Source organism: Camelus dromedarius, chromosome 15 (assembly GCF_036321535.1).
Source record: "Camelus dromedarius isolate mCamDro1 chromosome 15, mCamDro1.pat, whole genome shotgun sequence".
Classification (NCBI taxonomy): Eukaryota; Metazoa; Chordata; class Mammalia; order Artiodactyla; family Camelidae; genus Camelus; species Camelus dromedarius.
The window spans coordinates 47,758,847-47,779,710 of NC_087450.1; the positions used below are offsets into that span (position 1 = coordinate 47,758,847).

Sequence of the window (20,864 nt, forward strand, 5' to 3'; positions counted from 1 at the left end):
GTCATGGGTAAAATTTACAACACTTGTATAAGTAAATACCTATTAATTTCTTAAATCATTTTCCCTGGAAAGTTGTCTTTTTAACTATCTTTTGATAGGTCCTTGATTGCATGAATCCTAAATACCTAATTGTAGATAAATCTATAACCTGAAAGTTAGGTGGACAGGTGGTAGGATTAACCCTTGTTAAAAGAACTAAGGAGCCCAACCAGTGTCTGCACCTGAATGGGGAGTGATCTGTCTCTTCAAGGATCCACTTCAGGGAAGTCCTGCATTTGAATTGTGTATTTGGATTGTTTTTTTGTTGGCGAGAGAGGACATGCACAATGAAGTTTAATTTGTGTACATCACTGAGTATTTCTTGATTTCTGGGTTTTTGGTCTTTTGCTAAGAATATTTTATATTTCTGTTATGTCTTCCTGGGGACATAACTGCTCCCCCTCTGCTGTGGGAGGATTTTGTGAACAATGAGTTATTGAGTAAAAAGTGTTTGGATTTTTGGATAAAAAGTTCTGTGGAAGTACAAAGCTAGGGGGAGAAGCCATATGTAAAATGTGTTAACTTTATTTAAATATGAGTTAGACATTTTTAGAGAGAGAAGTGTTGTATGTGGCTTACATCAAACAATAGAAAAGATATCTACATTAAAATTAGTAGGCTATAATTAGCTTTCAGGTACTTTGAATATATGCTGTAAGAGTCTAAACTTCAAATGCTTTTGAATTATAAAGTATTTTGGTATAAGATTTTTCCCCCCATTTTTAGATTGTTATTGTAGTTTTATCTGGAGGAAAGATATATATACCTTTGCTTAAAGTTTTTTTTCCCCTAGACCCTTTTATTAGATTGGGTTATAAACCCCGTAAGGGTGGCCTCTATAGCTTGTTTTCCCCCTAACTGCTGTATTCCCAGGGCCTAGTGCAGCATCTGGCATATAGAAGATGCTTAATAAATATTTGTTAAATGAATGAATGAACAGCTTATTAAGGAGCCGATCTAGTATGTGAAAATTGTTATGATTGGACTTTGAGAATAGAGAGTAAATAAGACATAGCCCCTACCTTCAGGGCTCTAATTGTGCATGTAGTATACATATGAGAAATTACTAACAGGATAAATCAGTTCAAGGTAGGGGCCAGATGACATGAAACTCAGATAAGAGTTCTAATCCTTTACTCACTGAATGTTTTGAGTGGATCTCTTGGATGTTCTTTAAGGATAGATTGTCATGTTCACTGCTGTGTCCTGAGTGCCTGCAACAGTGCCTTCCAGACATAGTGCTAAATAGTTTTTTGAGTGAATGAGTGGAAAGTACCCTCATTTGAAATTATTTTCATATTGGCAATCTTCACTTTCACTGTATTTACTTTTTGCAGTTTGCCCTTTAACCCATTTGATGATAGCCTAATAAGGAGAAGAGTAAACTAAGGTTAATTAGCATCTCATGCCAAATGTTTAATGCTGTCTCATTTAATCCTTGCAACAACCTTATAAGGCAGGTGATAGTAACCCCCTCCCCCCATTTTACAGAGGAGTAAATTGAATTGCTAAGGAGGTTAAATAGCCTATAGAAGGTCAAATAGGCAGTAGGCAGTAGGGTAATACTTAAATCTGGTTCTGTCTTCTCCACTTGTATGTCTTGTCTCATCTGTATTTATCAGTACTCTTTGATGCTATTCAATCAATTTTCATAGACATCTGAGAAAGTGAAGAAGGCTGCTGTTGTACAGCCAGGAAATACTGTACAATGTGTGTATAGAAAGATTTTTACTAGACTGTCTGGAGTTGTGTTTTGTAGTATTGTATTGGGACTGGAAGTATGAACAGTAGCCTACAGGGATATGAAATATAGGACAGCAATTTTCAGTAATTACTTGCTGCCTGATTTCAGAGGGTGGGTGTTGGAAGAGGAAAAGACATATCATGTAGAGTTCTTTTTTTTTTTTTTTTTTTTCAGTATTTTTGTTTCCCAATATTTTAAAGATGGTTTAGGGAAAAAAAATCTCTATAAAGAGACCAAATCTGAGGCCTTGTGATCTCCATTAGATGTGTACTTGTGCTGCCATCTTTCCCTCTGCTTGGTGATACTCATTTATCATTGTATATCTCTGGGGGAGATAAGTGTTCTTTCTCCATTTGAAAAAAATGTTTCACATTTTAAACCTCTTGAAAAGACATTATATGGCATATTTATATATGAAGATACATATTGTTGACTGAAACATGTTTAGTGTTACTACTTTGTGCTAGATAGGAACTTGGAGATAATTGAGTCTGACTTTTGGTAGTGAGGCTTGCTTATTCCTTTGTTCTTTCATTCAATCAGTAAATGTTTATCAACCCGCTACTAGGTTAAAATGTTAAGTGCCATGTGGGCAAACATTTTTGTCTCTTTGTTTCATTGTTACTGGGCAACTGTGTTGCAAAAGTCAAGGAGGCACCATTCTCAGTATAGTCTATGTGACTGGCTCCCCTTGGAGTTGTACAGTGCACTCCTTGTATGTTATATGCTGCAATTAAATACCCATGAGTAGAATAGAGTATACATGTACTTAAATATTATCTCCAGATTCGCTGTTCCAGTCTCCATTTCTAGTAGTGTATAGGGGTTCCTGTGTCCCCACACCCCTGCCAATATTTTGGTAATATCTAGCCTTTTAATTGCTTTTCTTTGATTATTATTGAGAATGAGCAATTCTTTATTTCCATAGTAAATTTTTTTATTTCTTCATCTTTAAAATGCTTGTTAATATTTTAAAATTTTCTACTGGAGTTGCTACTTCTTTTTCCCAAGAATATTATAGATCAGTGGCTTTTAACCTTTTTTGTCCCATAATAAGGGAAACTTTTCATGTTGTGAAACTGTACACACGTATAGTTTTACTTTTCCTGTTTAGGTCTTTGATTATTTTATTCATTTTACTAGACAGTCTATCCTTTGTAGTACCAATTTATAATACACCAAGTTCCCATATATATTCTGCTTTGATCTCTGTATTCTTTTTTTTGTTGGTCTGTTTATTCTTATGGCAGTACCATACTGTTTCTGTGGTTGTGGTTTCAAGGTATGTCTTAATATCCTGAGAGGCAAGTTCTTCCTCTTTGTTATTTTTCAAAGTTGACTGTAATGTTCAAGGATTTTTATTTTTATATTTATTTCCAGTTCAGATTATAGAGTTCTCAAAAGATCCAACTAGAATTTTGATTGGGAATATTTTTGAATTCCTAGATTAATTTGCAGAGAACTGATACTTTCATAAGAAGTTATCCAAGATCAAGGAACATCTATCACATAACATAGTTTGTGTATTTCTCTTGTGGAATTTGATGCTTTTTTTTTTTTTTTTTACTTAATGAATTGTCAGTTTTGATAAATGTTCTTTGTGTGCTTGGGAAAAATGTGTATTTTCTATTAGAAGTAGAAAAATATAAATATATATACATGATGGAAAACATTAAGATATGGAAAATATAGAGTGAATTTACTGATTGTTCAGATACTCAAATAACCTATGTTGTTCTGTATTAAGATTCAACCTGGGGGGAGGGAAATAGCTCAGTGGTAATGAGCATGCCTAACATGCACAGGCATGCACAGGGTCCTGGGTTCAATCCCCAGTACCTCAAAAAAAAAAAAAAAAAAAAAAAAGATTCTACCTAATTTTTTTATGTTCAAATTCTATTGGTATACATATACTTTTTTAAAAATAAATTTATTTTAGAATAGTTTCTAATTTTCTACTTGCTTTATTCATTGATCCGTTGGTTCAAAGAAAAGGTAAGAAGTGTATTGCTTACTTTTCAGAATTGTTGTACATTTATTTTCAAATTATCTTTTTACTCTTTACTTCCAGTTTAATACTCTTGTACTCAGAGAACATATTCCATATGATTTTGATATTTTGAAATTTGTTCTGGTTTATTTTTGTCACACTGTTTATGGTTAGTTTTAGTGATTGTTCCATGTACAGTTGAAAAGAATGTGGATTCTGCAGTAGGGAGTGCAGTGTTATAGATATGTCTACTGGGTCATATTTGTGCATCTTCTGCTGACTTTACTTCATTTATTTTTAAGTTGCATTATCTTTTTTTTCTGCTGATTTTAAAGTTAAATATTTTCCTTTTTGTGTGTGTGTCTGTGATTGCCCTTAAGATCTAGATGTATTTATTAACTTATTTTTTCCCTAAATTATATTCCCTCTAACCACATGGCCTTGAACATGCTCTTGTAGTGTCCTACCTCTTTTTCTATTTTGAGTTTATTTTTGTGTATGGCATAAGGGAGTGTTCTAGCTTCAGTGATTTACATGCTGCTATCCAGTTTTCCCAACACCATTAGCTGAAGATATTCCATTGTATATTCCTGCCTCCTTTGTTGAAGATTAGTTGACCAAAAGTTTATGGGTTCATTTCTGGGCTCTCTATTCTGTTCCATTGGTCCATATGTCTGATTTTGTACCAATACCATGCTTTTTTTTTTTTTTTAATTAAAAAAATTATTTTTTTATTTTTAAACATTTTTTTAATTGAGTTATAATCATTTTACAATGTTGTGTCAAATTCCAGTGTAGAGCACAATTTTTCAGTTATACATGAACATACATATATATATATATATATATATTCATTGTCACATTTTTTTTTTGCTGTGAGCTACCACAATATTTTGTATATATTTGCCTGTGCTATACAGTACAATCTTGTTTATCTATTATGCATTTTGAAATCCCAGTCTGTTCCTTCCCACCCCCTGCCCCCTTGGCAACCACAAGTTTGTAGTCTATGTCTATGAGTCTGCTTCTGTTTTGTATTTATGTTCTTCTTTTTTTTAGATTCCACATATGAGTGATCTCATATGGTATTTTTCTTTCTCTTTTTGGCTTACTTCATTTAGAATGACATTCTCCAGGAACATCCATGTTGCTGCAAATGGCGTTACGTTGTCGGTTTTTATGGCTGAACTTTTTTTATGAATAGTATTTCATTGTATAAATATACCACATCTTCTTTATCCAGTCATCTACTGATGGACACTTAGGCTGATTCCATGTCTTGGCTATCGTAAATAGTGCTGCTATGAACATTGGGGTGCAGGTGTCCTTTTGAAGTAGGGTTCCTTCTCCCTAAAGTAGGTCTCTTGTATGCCGCATATTGAAGGTTCTTGCTTTATTACCCAGTCTGCCACTTTACGTCTTTTGACTGGAGCATTTAGTCCATTAACATTTACAGTAATTAATGATAGATGTGCATTTATTGCCATTTTGAACTTATTTTTGCTGTTGATTTGGTATTTCCTCTTTGTTCCTTTCTTCTTCCTTTTGTGGTTTGGTAATTTTTCTTTGTATTATCTTGGATTTTATTTAGTTTTTGTGACTCATTTGTAAGATTTTGGCTTGTGGTTACCCTACCATGCTGTTTTGATTACTGTAGCTCTATATTACAGTCTGAAGTCTGGGAGAGTTATTCCTCCAGCCTCTTTCTTTTTCTTCAGTAATGCTTTGGCAATTCTAGGTCTTTTGTGGTTCCATATAAATTTTATTATGATTTGTTCTAGTTCTGTGAAATATGTCCTGGGTAATTTGATAGGGATTGCATTAAATCTGTAGATTGCCTTGGGCAGTGTGAACATTTTAACAATATTGATTCTTCCAATCCAGGAGCATGGGATATCTTTCCATTTTTTAAGTCTTCTTTAATTTCCTTAATCAGTGTTCTATAGTTTTCCATGTATAAGTCTTTCACCTCCTTGGTTAGATTTATTCCTAGGTATTTTATTACTTTGGGTGCTATTTTAAAGGGGATTGTTTCTTTACTTTCTTTTTCTGTTGATTCATCGTTAGTGTTAAGAAATGGAACTGATTTTTGATTGTTAGTCTTGTAACCTGCTACCTTGCCAAATTCTTCGATTAGTTCTAGTAGTTTTTGTGTGGACTTTTTAGTGTTTTCTGTATATAGTATCATGTCATCTGCATATAGTAACACTTTTACCTCTTCTTTTCCAGTTTGGATCCCTTTTATTTCTCTCTCTTGCCTGATTGCTGTGGCTAGGACTTCCAAGACTATGTTGAATAGGAATGGTGATAGTGGGCAGCCTTGTCTTGTCCCAGATTTTAGTGGGAAGCTTTTGAGTTTTTCACCATTGAGTACTATGCTGGCTGTAGGTTTGTCACATATAGCTTTTATTATGTTGAAATATGTTCCCTCTATATCCACTTTGGTGAGAGTTTTTACCATAAATGGGTGTTGAATTTTATCAAATGCTTTTTCTGCATCTTTTGAGATGATCATGTGGTTTTTGTCCTTTCTCTCATTGATGTGCTGTATTACATTGATTGATTTGCATATGTTGAACCCCCCTTGTGTCCCTGGGATGAACCCCACTTGATCATGATGTATAATCTTTTTTATGTGCTGTTGGATTCTGTTTGCTAATATTTTGGTAAGGATTTTTGCATCTATGTTCATCAGTGATACTGGTATGTAATTCTCTTTTTTGGTGGTGTCTTTGCCTGGTTTTGGTATCCTACCTCTCTTTCTACTCTATATTCTCTAGAATTTTAGTTTTGAAGTGTTAGGGGTATAAGTACTTTGTCTTTTTCTTTTCTTTGGACTTTTTTTTCAGTAACAGTAAGTTTCACTAAGGTACCGTATTTGATTTTCTTACTTTTTATATCTTGCATTATTATACTGTACTTATTTCTCTTCTTTGTGAGTGCTTCCTTTAAGAATATTTTAGTCTGGGACTTTTGTGACAAACTGTCTGAGGCATTACATGCCTGAGACTATTTTCATTATACTCTTTCATTCAAATGGAAACTTGGCTGGATACAAAATTCTAGGTCCAGTACTTCAAGAATATTACTTTATTGTCATCTTGCATCCTCTTGAAGTTTAATACTTGTCTGATTCTTTTGTATGTGTTTTGTTCTTTCTCTTTTGAAACTTCATATGATTTTTTGATCTTTTTTCATAAATTGTGCTATATTTTAGGCATGGGTTTTTCCTTTACTCTCTTGTTTGGCGGTCTTATGTCTTTTAGTCTGTGGTTTTTCATCTATTTTGATGGTGGTAAGTTTATCATTATTTCTTAATGGAAATCTAAAATTACTATTTCTTCAAATATTACTTGTCTCTTTCATTCCTTCAGGAAGTCATATTATTCAGATATTGGCACCTAGAAAAATTTTGTCTGTAAACTAATAATAAAGCAGACTTTTTAAAAGCACTTTTGATAGCATGCTGGAGAAATTTACTGTCAGTTACTTGAGTAAACAAGACTTTTAAAAAACAAAACGAAGCCCTAGCTCAGAGCTGTACCTTCTTAATCAGTGACACATTATAAGAATTCTAAATGTGTGTATAGAAACAGGAGAAAATTATTTCAGAGATATGCACAGAGAAGAGAAAAACTGATGGGGAGTGGTTTCTATGTTAAAAATTTGAAAATGTTTAAAAATTTTTATTTTTTAGCTTTTGCTTTTCTACTTAAGTCTCCAAGTTTATTAGATGGGAGAATTAAGGAGAAGTGATAGTTGCCCAAGGCCATGTGATTATTAGAAGCAACAGTTCAACTGGAAATGGAAGTTTCTTTAATTCTTTAATATCTTTAATTGAGTGACTCTATTTGCTAGATACTGAAGATAAAGGAGTACACAAGACTCTTGACCTCAGCTCTTTGGAAAATGTTTTTAGTAAAAAATTATGAAATTAGTATTTCAAACAATATGGAGGTACACAGAAAAAAAATAAAGGACTTCCTCTGCTCCCCTAATGCCTATAGGGCATTCTTCCTAGGGATAACCACAGTTAAAGCTGGTGTACATCTTTCCAGACCATTACACATGTATGTGTGGGTTATTTATATGTGTATATTTTTAACAGAAATGGAATCATATCTTATATACTACTTACGATAATTTTTCTGCTAAACTATGTATCATGTACGTTCTTTCACATCTGTCCTTGCTGACTTTCTAATATTTTGTTTTATCATTATACAATCACTCTTTAACTGTTCCCTATTGGTACACAGTTAGGTTGTCTCCATGTTTTTAATATTATAAATAATGTTGCTTAAAATGACCTTTCTCTTTTAGGTGAAGTGGAAGTACTGGGTCAAAGGTATAATGTATTTTAAATTTTTTTAGGTTTTGCCAAATTGTTCTATTAATAGGCTAAATCAGTATACATCCCACTCTCCAATACTCTAAGCACTGTTAATTTTCTGTACTGGTTGGCTTTTATTGGCTGATTTAAGGAGTTAGGCTTTAAGTTTTTTGAAGGGCAGATTGTTTTATCCTCTAACACAATAATAGGTGTTAGTAAATTTTGTTGTGGAAGAAATGAATCACTGAAGATAATGAATATGTTTATGAAGTTGTATTAATCCTACAAAGCCAAACAAGTATCCTTATGTTAAAGTGTATCCACTGTCAGACTGTAAGTGTAATATTTGTTACTTACACTTCCTCACCTGGTTCTAACAATATTATGAGGTAAATAGTCCTTGAGTCACAGTGGTGGTGCTGCACTCACTGTAAGAGTGGTTTGGTCTAACTTAAAATCTGTGGCATTTTTCAGTATCCCCATTGTCTCCTTTTTATTTAAAGTAATGTAATATTTTCAGATGAAAAGTTATCTTTATCTTCCAGGAAGAAAAAATGCATTTTAAACTGTAATAGACTATTTATCTTTTACAACTCCTCTGTTCACTTTGTATTTTTTCCCCCTTTTTATATTCTTTCATGATGATTGTTTAGAGACACTAAACTAGTAAGCTAGTACTCTTGGGACATTTTAGGACATTTTGTGTGCCTGAAGTTTTATGACTTTGTAGAATAGTATTGGCTCTAAGAAAATACATAGCAGTGTGAGTTTGTTTTCTGAAGTCATGGTAACTGCTGCCCTTGTGGATTCTTGTTACAAATGAGAGAAAAAGAAATTGACTCACTTGTAAGCTTTCTCATGAAAACAAGAATACTTATTTTAAAAAAAAAGTAGAAAAAAAAGACTGTCTTATAAAGGAAGTCGGAAAAAAGATTGATTGCACCCATATATTTTCTGATGTAGCCTGGGGAAATGAGGTTCCTATTCTGTTTTTCCATGTCTCTTTGAGGATCTTTTTCTTATCAGTTTTCTTGCTCTTTAAAACTTTATTTTATTTTATTCTCTTCTATGGTTCCTTTTTTTCTGTTTACCAGAAACCACATCATCTTTTAAAAAAAAAAAGTCCTTCTCTGACTTCTTTGACTTTGCAACCTCTTTAAAACTATTCTCTACTTTCTGTCTTAATTCTGACATTTAAGAGTAGCTCTGCAGTTATCATTGGTACATTCTCACCACTCATTCAGTTCTTCACTTAGAGATTTCCACCTCAGCATTTGCAGAAATTGTCCTCTCAGAAGTTATAATGACCTCCTAATTACTCATCCACTGGTTTATCAACTTTCATCTTATTTAGTCTTTTTGGAAGCAACTTCCACTCCCCGTGTTTGAGTGAGACATTGTATTTTTCTCTAGTTTATATGAGATTATTTCTGCTCATCCCTTTGATGTAGGGTTTGTTTTTTTTTTTAATTTTTGACTTCTACCCTCGTGTTTTTTCGTTCTGTATATTACCTATGACCCTTTTATTGCTGCTTCATATCTAGCTCTAGTCCTCACATCACTCATCTCAGAGCTGCATTTCCCACAGCCTGATGGACATCTTCCTAGATTTCTGGATAGAATTCTAAACTTAACTTCTAAACGTAAGTTCTTTTACCTAATTTTATGAGATTTATGGTAGAACAGTGTTCAATATTTGTGATGAGTGTGGCTTAAGAGACTCTAAGACTGGAGGAGAAAATCATTTTTGCAAATTGGAAAAATTATCTACCTATTTTAGAATGTTAGAGTTTAGAGAAAAAGTCGAGTGGGGATGACTTAACTTTTCATTGTACTTTTACTTTCTGTAGCATTTAACTCTGTTACTATTATACTTCTCTTAGAAGTTCCTTGAATTATGTTCCTCTGAGCATTCTAGGTGTTCTATTTTATGATGTTGTTACAAGATAAAGTCCACATCATTTATGATGTCTTCTTTCATCTCTACTAGCAATTATCTTTTTTTTTTTTTGCTTTCTGAGAATTGTGTATTTCTATTATAGTATTTATTATAATATGCCATATGTCATTATGGTGACTGTCAGTTCTACTGATTGCGTATTGAGTTTAAATAGGTCTTAATCTTCTTTTACCTGTTGCCCTCCTCGTCCCCCTATGTCTTATGTACATAATAGGCCCTTACCAAATGTTTGGTAAATGAAGTTATTCCCTTAGTTTGAGATGCTTTTCCTGCTGGTGGATTGTAATCACTCTTGACACATATTGCTTAATGACTGTGGGTAGATTGCATAATCTCTCTTAAATATCTTTGTCCTGAAACTGGCAGTGCATTCCCTCAAAGGGTTAGGTTATAATTAACTAGTAAAATGCTTTGAAGAAGTTAAAGTTGAGCATTTTGATCATTCTATTAAAGGTAAACTTTTTAGTATAATACTGGTAGGTAAAATCTTTCCTAAAGCTTGAATTTAATCAAATGATGTTGAAGTAATTATTTTGTAGTATTTACATCTTGGTTATTTGCTTTACTTGAATCCCTAGATTTCTTTGGACAGAAGGAGTCTTTTGTAATGTTGTTTATTCTGAGGTCTCTGTCACAGAGCCAAATCAGGATTGAAACCCTTTCATTATAAGAGTAGTACAATAGTAAAGTGCAGCAGTTAGGATGATGTGCTATACTTAAACTGTATTATATGCCAGAGGGCCTCTGACTTTTGTGTACTAAACATTTGGAGGCTCTCATGTAAAATATCCCACCTCAAGAGATTCTAGTTTAGCAGGTTGTTTCTTTAATGAGAAATACAGGTGATTTCTGACTCGGTATGTGGACAACATTTTGAGAAACACTCTTGAATGGAAATCTAAAAAGCCAATAGAATATGACAGAATGACTAATATATAAACATACAACCTCATTTAAATTGATATTCAAAGAGTTATATAATAACTCACATTATTTAAAAAATGACTAGACTTTAAAATTTTTACAATTTTATCTTTAATTCAGTAAATACACAGCACTTCTTCCCAGAATGTGTTTGTGAAACTTCAATACCTACAGATGCTCCATGAATAAAGAGCTTAATCAGATAAGTTTGTGAAATGTTATATACTGTCTTTCATACTTAGTAGTTTATACTGCATGTTAACATAGACTCCTAGAAGTTCTGAAGCAAACAATCTCGGACCTCATTGTTTCTCAAACTTATTTGACCATGAATCTTCCTTTGTTTCCCCTAATAATTCCAATTAATAATTTACTGGACACACTTGGGGAAATCTCGCACCCTCCCTTTTTGACTTTGTATTGTGTGGAATTAAAAAGAAGTAGGGTATTTTTTTTTATACTTAAAGACCTTAAAGTCTTGCTAGCATCTCAAGATTTGGATGTGACACTTTAAAGATGGTAAGTAATATACTACTAAATTGAATATAATCAAGTGCCAAAATGTAGAGTTGCAGCTAGCAGGGGGAAATTTAGGTTAGATTCTGCAGATAAGATTTTTGAGGGAGAGATGGGTCTTGAAGGATGTCTGATGGGATTTGATGAGGAGTAATGCTGGCTTGGAGTATCTGAATTGATAAAGTAGTTTACAGATATCAGTTTCTTTATTCACAGATATGTCTTAGAATACATGACAGTGCTTCCTCAGTGACTGTTATATAATGCTTTTCAAACTCTAATGTGCACAAGGATTATCTGGGGATCTTGTCAAAAATGGTTTCTGCATTTGGGTTGAACTTTTTGTCATTTTTATTTTGTGGGGATTTTAGTTTTGCCATTTTTAGAGGGGTGGTTATTTTGAGGGTTTAATATGTCCAGAAGCTGTTGTGGCTGACACTTGTCATGATCAACAACAACAACGGAAAAGGTTGAAAATATCCCTACTGATGTAACTACTTGTAACAATTCTCTTAGGGCTTTAAAAGATGAACTATTAAAATAGAATGATGCTTCAGGGACTGAAACTTGAATCACTGCAAAATGAATATAGGTTGCTGTCAAATTCTTTTCTTTTGGGTGGTGGGGCTTGATGTAGATTTTACTCTATATGCAGAATTTAATGTTGAATTTATTAAAATAACAAATCTGGCATGGTTTGGGGAGGTTAGATTTACTGGAAAGGTATTCATACTGTGAATTGTACTCCGATGGTTAAAAAAATGACAAGAGTTGTCAAGCATTCCTTATTAACAATGAATGTAGAATTTTTTTTTTCAGATGGATAAAATATATATGGTACAGATGTAAAGTTTTCTATGTAAAAATTTCTGTGCAACTTTCAGTACAATATTGATTATCATCTGGCATATTTCTAATTAGGTTATAGGTCAATAAAGTTTTCGGATTATTTAAAAAAAATGGTGTCTGATTGGCTAAGTCTGAGGTGGAGCACATTTGGAATGACAAATGTAGAGGCTAATCAAGTCTTGGATGAGTAGTTGAGTAAAATGACCTCTGAGGCACTCTTTACCTTTGGTATTTTGTAAATATTCTAGGGTGGAGTGTCTGAAGTAGTAGAAAGAGAACTGTATTGGGGATTGAAGGACCTAATTCTGTTTTTTTGTTTTGTTTTGTTTTTTTGTTTTTTTTTTTACTCAAATTCTGTCAGTCATTTGTTAGCTATATGACTTTGGGCTAGAGTTAGTTAACTTGTGTCTGAGCTTCAGTATTTACTCTGTTAAAGGGTGGGGTTGGAGAAGACAAGGGCCTGGGGAAGTGAAATAATACAATTTTAAAAAGCACCCATTTCTTGACTACATTAAGCATGTTTACTGTTAAGTACTATTACATGATTGAGTTCCATCTTAAATGGTTTTTCTGTCCTCTACTGGATAGTTTGGAATTAGCTAACCGGCTTTTCTTGGGAACATAAACAATTAAGTAGTGGTGTATGTTACACAACTTGGATGTTTATTATCCTTTAATTATAGACACTTCGATGTTTGAAATTCTAGTTGTTTTTCCTTTTGTGCCTTTTATAAAGTACAAATGTGGTCTAGTGGCTTTAAAAGTAGCTCAAGGTAAATTGTATTACAGCATAAAATTAAAACTTGATCATTTTTTTGAAAAAATTTTTGGTAAGTGAATTCATTCTATAGGTTATACTTGGATATTTTTAAACATATATTGCGAGTATTTCTTTTGTTTGTTAGTGGCTACATTTTGACTGATTATTTGTGTAATGTGTTGCTTTGGGGAAAAATGATACAGAAATGACATTTATGGAGTGGATAGTTTTTTTTGATGGCTTAGGTTCATTTTATTATTAGATTTTGAAATGGATAGTTTTAATATATTTTTATTAAAAGAAATTTGTAGCATAAAAGGAAATAAATATGTTTATGTGGTAGCATATTGAAAATGATCATACATGCCTTTGAAGTACTGATCTATAACCTCAAGTGATAAAGTGTTAACATACGAATTGAATCTTCTCTAAAGAGAAAGTGATTCCTCCATTTTCTCCCTCACTTGCCCAGTATCTGAGGAATAGGGTGGGGAAGAAGAGAGCTGCTGTGCAAAGACAGTGACTCCTGTAGTTTGAAGACTTGAAGCTAGGGAGGGAATAGTGAAAGTATGTTGGATAGAGATCTCTAGTTGAGAGATTGTTTATATTAAACTAATTAATTGATTGATGGAGCAAATGAATAAATGTATTGAAGATAATGGAAGCCCTGTTTCTCACTGGGGAGGGCTTATAAACAGAAAGAGTCCAGAAAGAACCTTAAGGTGTGGAGTTAGAATTAGAACCATTGGTATAACACATTTGTTTCATTCCTTATGCTTTATTTATCCACAGATAAAGAAATAGGTATAGATGTATGTATTTATAGGTATGTCTATATATTCGATTTCCTAGCTTTCTTTGCTGAGATGACTCAACAACAGTGAAACACTGGTAATAATGAGCATACCTAGTACCCAGGTCTTGATTTCTGAATACTATCCTTGACTAAGAGGAAGCAGGGCTCAATTTCTCGGGGAAGGGAGAGAAAGTACAAGATGAACCTAGAGATTTCTTTTGTGCCAGAAAGTAAGGAAGTACTCAGAATGATGGGGACATGTCAAAACAATACAGGAATCACTTTGAGAGGGCTTCTGATGGCCAAATCTTATATTTTTGAGCAACAGAATACAGTAATGGATTATAACTCACAGAATAAAATAAGAATTCATAAGTCTGTACTGATATAAACAAATGAGTGAATGAATTGGGTAAGGAGGGTTGGGGAGGGAAAGTTCTTTTAAGTAGAATGTCAACTAAAAAATATGGGAGTGATGGGATTAGAAAATCACCATGGTATTGGATAAAGACAAGAGTAGTCAGTGAATGCCATGGCTGGTAGGTGGAGGTTTGATTAGGAACAGAATATTGGTGAGTTATCAGAGTGATTCCACATAAATTAATCTAATACAAAGGGAAAAATAATGACTTTACGGTGAAGAAACATGACAGACAGCAACTTGACTAAGTGATCAAGGTTATACTTTGTTATGGGTAGGTATATCATGCATAGTATCATGTCTATGTAGTCTTTCCACGAATGTTATGGCTTGAATTGGGTTATGAAGAACACCAGATAGACCCAGACAGGTGGTCATCCTAGAGAATGAAAAGCCTATTCTCTTTAGAGTCAAGGGCATGAAGATGGGGAAAGACTAAAGAACTGTTCCAGACTGAAGGAAACAGAGGAGATCTGATAGGTAAATACAGTATATGTTTCTGGATAGGATCCTGAACCAGAAAGAGAGACATTATTGGGACATCTTATAAAATTTGAATGTGTCTATGGAGTGGCTTTGTGTTATATCAGTGGTGATTTCCTGATTGGAAGAGTTGTATGATGCTAATGTGGCAGAGTGTCCTCATTTTTGGAGTTACACACTTGAGTATTTAGGAGAAGAATGAGGAATCATATTGTAAAAGGTATATATACACATACCTTTTATGTACGCTTGAAAACCATCCTAAAATAAAAACAAAGAACATACTTTTCTAAGTAGAAATTTAGTCTAACTCTTCTGTTTCTGTATTTACAAATTATTACATTTTGCTACACTTGCAGAGGAATTCATTCAGTAAATATTTATTGGTTGAACGAACACCTACTTTATCTAATTTAAGAATTCTATGTATTTTAATAGGAGTAAGAAATACATTTTAAACTTTTGTCTTTCAGAAAGCTGAAGTTGATGGTAGTTTAAGTGATAGCCACGTGTCTCCTCCAGCCAAACGCACTTTGAAACAACCTGATTCTCTTTGCAAAGACAAATCAAAATCACGAGGTACTGGTCAGCGAGAGGAATGGAACATATCAACTGCACAGGCCAGGTGAGAAGACAGAACTCATCCATTGTTTTTTGATGAATTATTTGATGTTAGTCAGGACTGTTATTAATGCTAGTTTTCTTCAATTGTAAAGCCACCGGTCTAGAAATACCTATAAATTGTATTAAGCTTATTTTATAATTTTTGTGTGTAATTTTACTTTCTCTAAATATGCCAAAAAATATATTTGCTTTCTAAAAATATGTAGTTTTTAATAGAAACTATTATTACTAAAACATTAAGGATTTTGATAGGTCTTGAATGTGCATATATGTTTACAGTCCTGAAAATTTAAATAAAAACATATGGTTAGAACTGTATTTTTTACTTCAAAATAAGATAAAATCTCCACTTTCTTCCCCCCTTTCTTAAATTATTAAATACTCTACTTGAATTGGTACACTAAAATGTAATAAAATCTAAACTAATTTTTAAAGATATTTTTTCATCTGCTTGTTTTCATCTTAAATTTGCTTTGTGTGTGTTTTAATATGTATTAGGAAAAGTTTTACTCACTTACCAAGGTAAATGGTAGTAGTTTAATGTAGATAGGATAGGTGTACACACACTCAGAAAAAGATTTAATTTTGAGCTCAGAATCTTTAGCTTTCTTTTTTCTCCAAAGTCTTTGATGTAGGTAGGTACTGATGATGTGCCAACTGCAAACAAAAGTAAAAGGGAAATCCTTTTTGACAATGTTTTGATTTTCTAAGTGTAGGTAAATTCTGGATACTGTTAGTCTTTAATGAAATAATCTTTGAGGTTATATAGACTTTGACAGGCATTGTACATTTACTAGTCTCTGAAGAGTTTACACCTTTTTTTTTATTTAAAAAAAATTTTGGGGGTAATTAGGTTTGTTTATTTAAAATTAGATTTATTTATTTTTAATTAGGTTTGTTTGTTTGTTTATTGGAGGTACTGGGAATTGAACCCACAATGTCATGCATGCTAAGCATGCACTCTTCCACTGAACTATGCCCTCCCCTGTACCTATTTTAATATGTACTACTTAAAGATTTTTATTTTGCATTGTCTGGGAGCTAAGTAGAAAAACATGTGAATCATAGTCTGTTGATTTTTTTATTCCACTTTCCTGATCTCATTCATCTGTGAGATGACTCACATCCAGATCACCATAATGATGTTACTTAAAATGAGTACTGCCCTTTAATTACACTCCTAGACTTGATCTACCTGTTGTAATCTGTATCCTGTATTTATTAGACGAGTGAATCAGACTTCTTTTTCTAGATAAATGTTTCTGAAAAATGTTGTTTTTATTTTAAAGTTTGATCTTTAACTGTAAGATAATTTTAACCGTTTAATTCAAGTATGAGTATATAATACAATAAATTTTCCACATCTGATTCACTCAGAAGTCTTTTATGTAAATTAATCTTAATCTTGTCTTTCATATAAAAAAGCCTTAAAACTTTTTTCACGGGAGAGAGGTAGTGTTCCTTCTGGTTGGGTACCCTAGAGTTTGATAGTCCTTTATTTAAAAACTATTAAGTACATTTTGAATTAAAAGCTTAGGAGATACTGAATACTGATAAAATTTACTATTTCTGTTTTGGTAGAAGAATTATTTTTTACAGTTCATACAGTTTAAAAAGTTTTTTGAGTTAAACTTTCATCCAGGGATATGATTGAGCTACACTGTTAGAATTTTTTAGTGTTTCTGATGATCTGAAAAGAAAATACCGTTTGACCTAATTAGATTCAACAGAATTAAATTTTAGGGAAACTTGTAGTTAAAAATATTTTAGATTTCGAGATAGTATAAATACAAAAATCAGGATTTATTTGAAGGCTTGTGTTAGTTTTTATGTCATGAATTTAAGAATCCTGATTCTTTTATTTTAGTAATCTGAAGTCCTAAATGAGCATCTAAGGTAAAATGAAGCTCTTTCACAAAAATGATTTGTTATAAATACAATTCGTTCAGAGGAAAATTGAATATAGATAATAATTAGTATTAGCTATGAAAAAGAGTGAACCCTGAAGCACTTTGTTAACAACCACTAAATTCTTTACAGAAACTACTATTGATTGTTGAAATAACTTTTCTTTTTAGAGATAAATAATTGGATGAAGATAGAGGTTAAAATGGAACTAGAACTTTAAAATCTTTATAAATGATTTGAGATAGATTATGAGTTTTCTTTCGGGAGATAACTGGGTTTATATATTTAAAGACCCACATTTATCAACATAATTAATGATGATTGATAATTTTTGGTAAAATGAGGATTTTCTTGGTCAAAATCCTTACTGTATTACATCTTTTCTTCTTTTTAAAAATTTTTTTGTTTATTTATTTTTTTGGCGGGAGCTCATTAGATTTATTTATTATTTTTCATGGACATACCGGGGATTGAACCCAGGACCTTGTGCATGCTAAGCATGCTTGTACCACTGAGCTATACCCTCCTCCTCCCACATCTTTTCTTTTTTTATCTTATATGTAGGGATTCACAAATATACCTGCTAACCTAGATAGATGTTGTAGCTTACAAATATTTTAGTACAGAATCTCATTTTATTGTCTTGTTAGCTGACATTTATTTAGCCACTAGACATTTATTAAACTTGGAGACTGTGTGTGTGTGTGTGTGTGTGTGTGTGTGTGTGTGGGGTTGCGGGAGACAACATGAAGAATGTGCATGCATTTGATACCTTTAGAATAATAGAAAGGCCTACTCTAAGATACAGACAATATTTAATCTTTGAAAAGACTGAACTATGCACTAAAATTTGTGGAAGTTTTGTTTTGTGGTCGGATGATGAGACAGTAGTGAGATGAGGCAGAACTGTAATCATCACTGCTGATGTACATTAGAATTGAAGACTGGGGGGAGGGTGTAGCTCAAGTGGTAAAGTGCATGCTTTGCATGCACGAGGTCCTGGGTTCTATCCATATTATCTCCTCTAAAAATAAATAAACCTAATTACCTCTCCCCCCGCCACTGCCAAAACAAAATAATTAAATAATACATTAATAAATAAATAAAATATAAAAAATAGAATGTTTAAAAAAAAAAAGAAGTTTTGAAAAAAAAAAATTGAAGGCTGACAGTGGTTACAGTCCTTCCAAATGGATGCTTTGCTGAATTGAGATTTAAAATCCTCATAAATCATTGAATGCCTTGAGTTTATGTGGGAAAGGAAGAATAAGTAATGATTTTTGGAATTGCATTGTTAATGTGCTCCACATAATTAAAGATTTAGAAAATTTTAATATCATAATTATCTAATGCAAAGTGATACTGTCTCCATTTAAAATTTTTAGGATACAGAGATTAGGGAAAATATTCCCCAACTACTTCCTCTTCTTAAAAATAAACAAAGGAGACTTTATAATCATAAAGGACTTATTGGAGGATTCAGTTAAGCAGTGAACCCACCTGGTTACTTTTAAAAAATTTGTCTGTCTGTCTGTCTGTCTGTCTCTCTATCTATCTAAAGAGCAAGCAAGAGAGCAATTTATTTTATTCATATAAAAAGACCAATAGCAGCAACAGCTTTACCAAGTCCACCTGGTTACATTTTAAGTGATTACTTTTTGGGAACATTGATTCAAGAGTCTTTTTAGGTACATATATTATTGTATAGGCAGACCATAAAATCCCAGTATTCTCTCTTTACATACCCAATGTTTCATATTCTGTCTCCTGTTTTTTCTTTCTCCTTTTTATGAAGAGAAATGATAATGGTAAAATGGTGACAATAATCTGTGATTGCAAGGTAATTGGATTGACTGATGAGCAAGTTTCTTTCCTCCCCTACCTTAATACAGATCTTTCATTAGCAATGAAATAAAAACCAAGGAAGCACTATCTTCTTCAGAGGAAAAAAAAATTGTTATTGTACTTTTTTTCCCAGTGATGTTGCCATTGTTCAGAAAAGTTTTAGGGGTTTTTTTTGTAGAATGATTTTAGGGCTAGTATCTTATTCTGTTGAATAATTTTAAGTATGTAAAATTCCAACCATTTAGTCTTATGTACACCTAAAATTCATTTTGGAGCCAAACTTAACGATTAACTGATTAAACTGAGCTAATGTTATGTTGGGTCCAAAGCCAAAGTATATTTATGGCTTTTCAGTGTGTTTTTTGTTTGTTTATTTGTTTTAATTTTGTTGGAGGGAAAGTAATTGAGTTTATTTATATATTATTTTTAATGGCGGTAATGAAGATTGAACCCAGGACCTTGTGCAGGCGAGGCATGTTGTCTACCACTGAGCTATACCCTCCCTTCATCTAATTGGTTTTAAGTGGGTTTTGAGAGTGCTTTTAGAGAATCCCATATGTATAATCATCTAAGGAGTGACCTGTTAATACGTCAATTTATTTATTAATTTTTTTAAGGAAAGTACTGTGGATTAAACCCAGGACCTCCTGCATGCTAGGGATGTGCTCTGTCATTGACCTATACCCACCCCCCAATACATCAGCTTTATTACGTTAGATTCAAACTGATATATCAGGAGGATCGTGTATTTGCATATAAGGTGCTAAAAATGAAATACTTTGCAAGAGGTAGTATAACAAGATAGTCATGTTGTTTTCTGGAAAAAGGAAGACTGGAGTTTTTTATTTTTGTGTTTTTGATAGTCTGAAAGCATGTAATAGTTTTTGCTCATATCCTGTAGTCATCCTATCTGACATTTTTTCAGTAGTGGCATTTATAATTAATATTTATAACATTTAACATTCGTAATTTAACATGAAGTTAAAATGTTAGAATATTTTAGTTAAAAATTTTTTGTGCAAATCACATAGAAGATAGTCATAAATGTTTACTATTTTTTGAATGTCCTCTCTCCTCCCTTTTTTTAATCTTTGAAAATAATAATTATTGAATATTTAAAAAATATCCTAGTAAGTTTACATGGACAGCTCTTTTATTATTTAAAAATTTAGTTTTTGTTTTTGAATTTCTTATTATAGGAAGGTATACTGTGACTTTTTTCGTTAAGTCTTCACATTTTGATGAGCCTTTAAGTATCCTTCTAGTGACTTAACATTTCTGTTCCTCCACCAGAAGGGAGAATTGTACAGTGGCCTTTGAGAAATTAGCTAAGTTTTCATTTGTCAGTTTAAAATGTGTAATAAAATACTTCGAAAAAAAAATATTAAATGGTATTGGTGTTCAAGTACTTTTATCTTCTTACAATGTATTATTTAAATAAATTTGTCATTGTTTGAATTTTATGTTGTTAATGAAAACCAATAGTAAATGTCTGTGACCATTGTTACTTATGATATCAGTTAACTTTATGATACATATTAAGCTTAAGCATTTTTGTTGGATTTTAAATTATAGAGTTGAAGATGGAGTAAGTTCAGTTTGTAATCTATTATAAAAGCTTTTCTTGAAGTAATGAAAATGACTCTTAGCTAGTGTATTATATTAATTGGTA

The 20,864-nt window shown here is 32.5% G+C and overlaps 1 protein-coding gene across 3 annotated transcripts in view; it reads left to right on the top strand.

Annotated features, from left to right (window-relative positions):
* ATAD2B (ATPase family AAA domain containing 2B) overlaps positions 1-20,864 on the top strand; it is a 141,499-nt gene that overhangs the window by 11,465 nt on the left and 109,170 nt on the right. For all 3 annotated transcript variants that reach the window (XM_031466652.2, XM_010992935.3, XM_031466651.2), the window contains one exon: positions 15,289-15,440. Coding sequence is in view for 2 of the 3 variants with exons in the window: in XM_010992935.3 (XP_010991237.2) it covers positions 15,289-15,440 (152 nt within the window). In the remaining variant the exon portion in view is untranslated. The remainder of the gene's footprint in view (positions 1-15,288; positions 15,441-20,864) is intronic.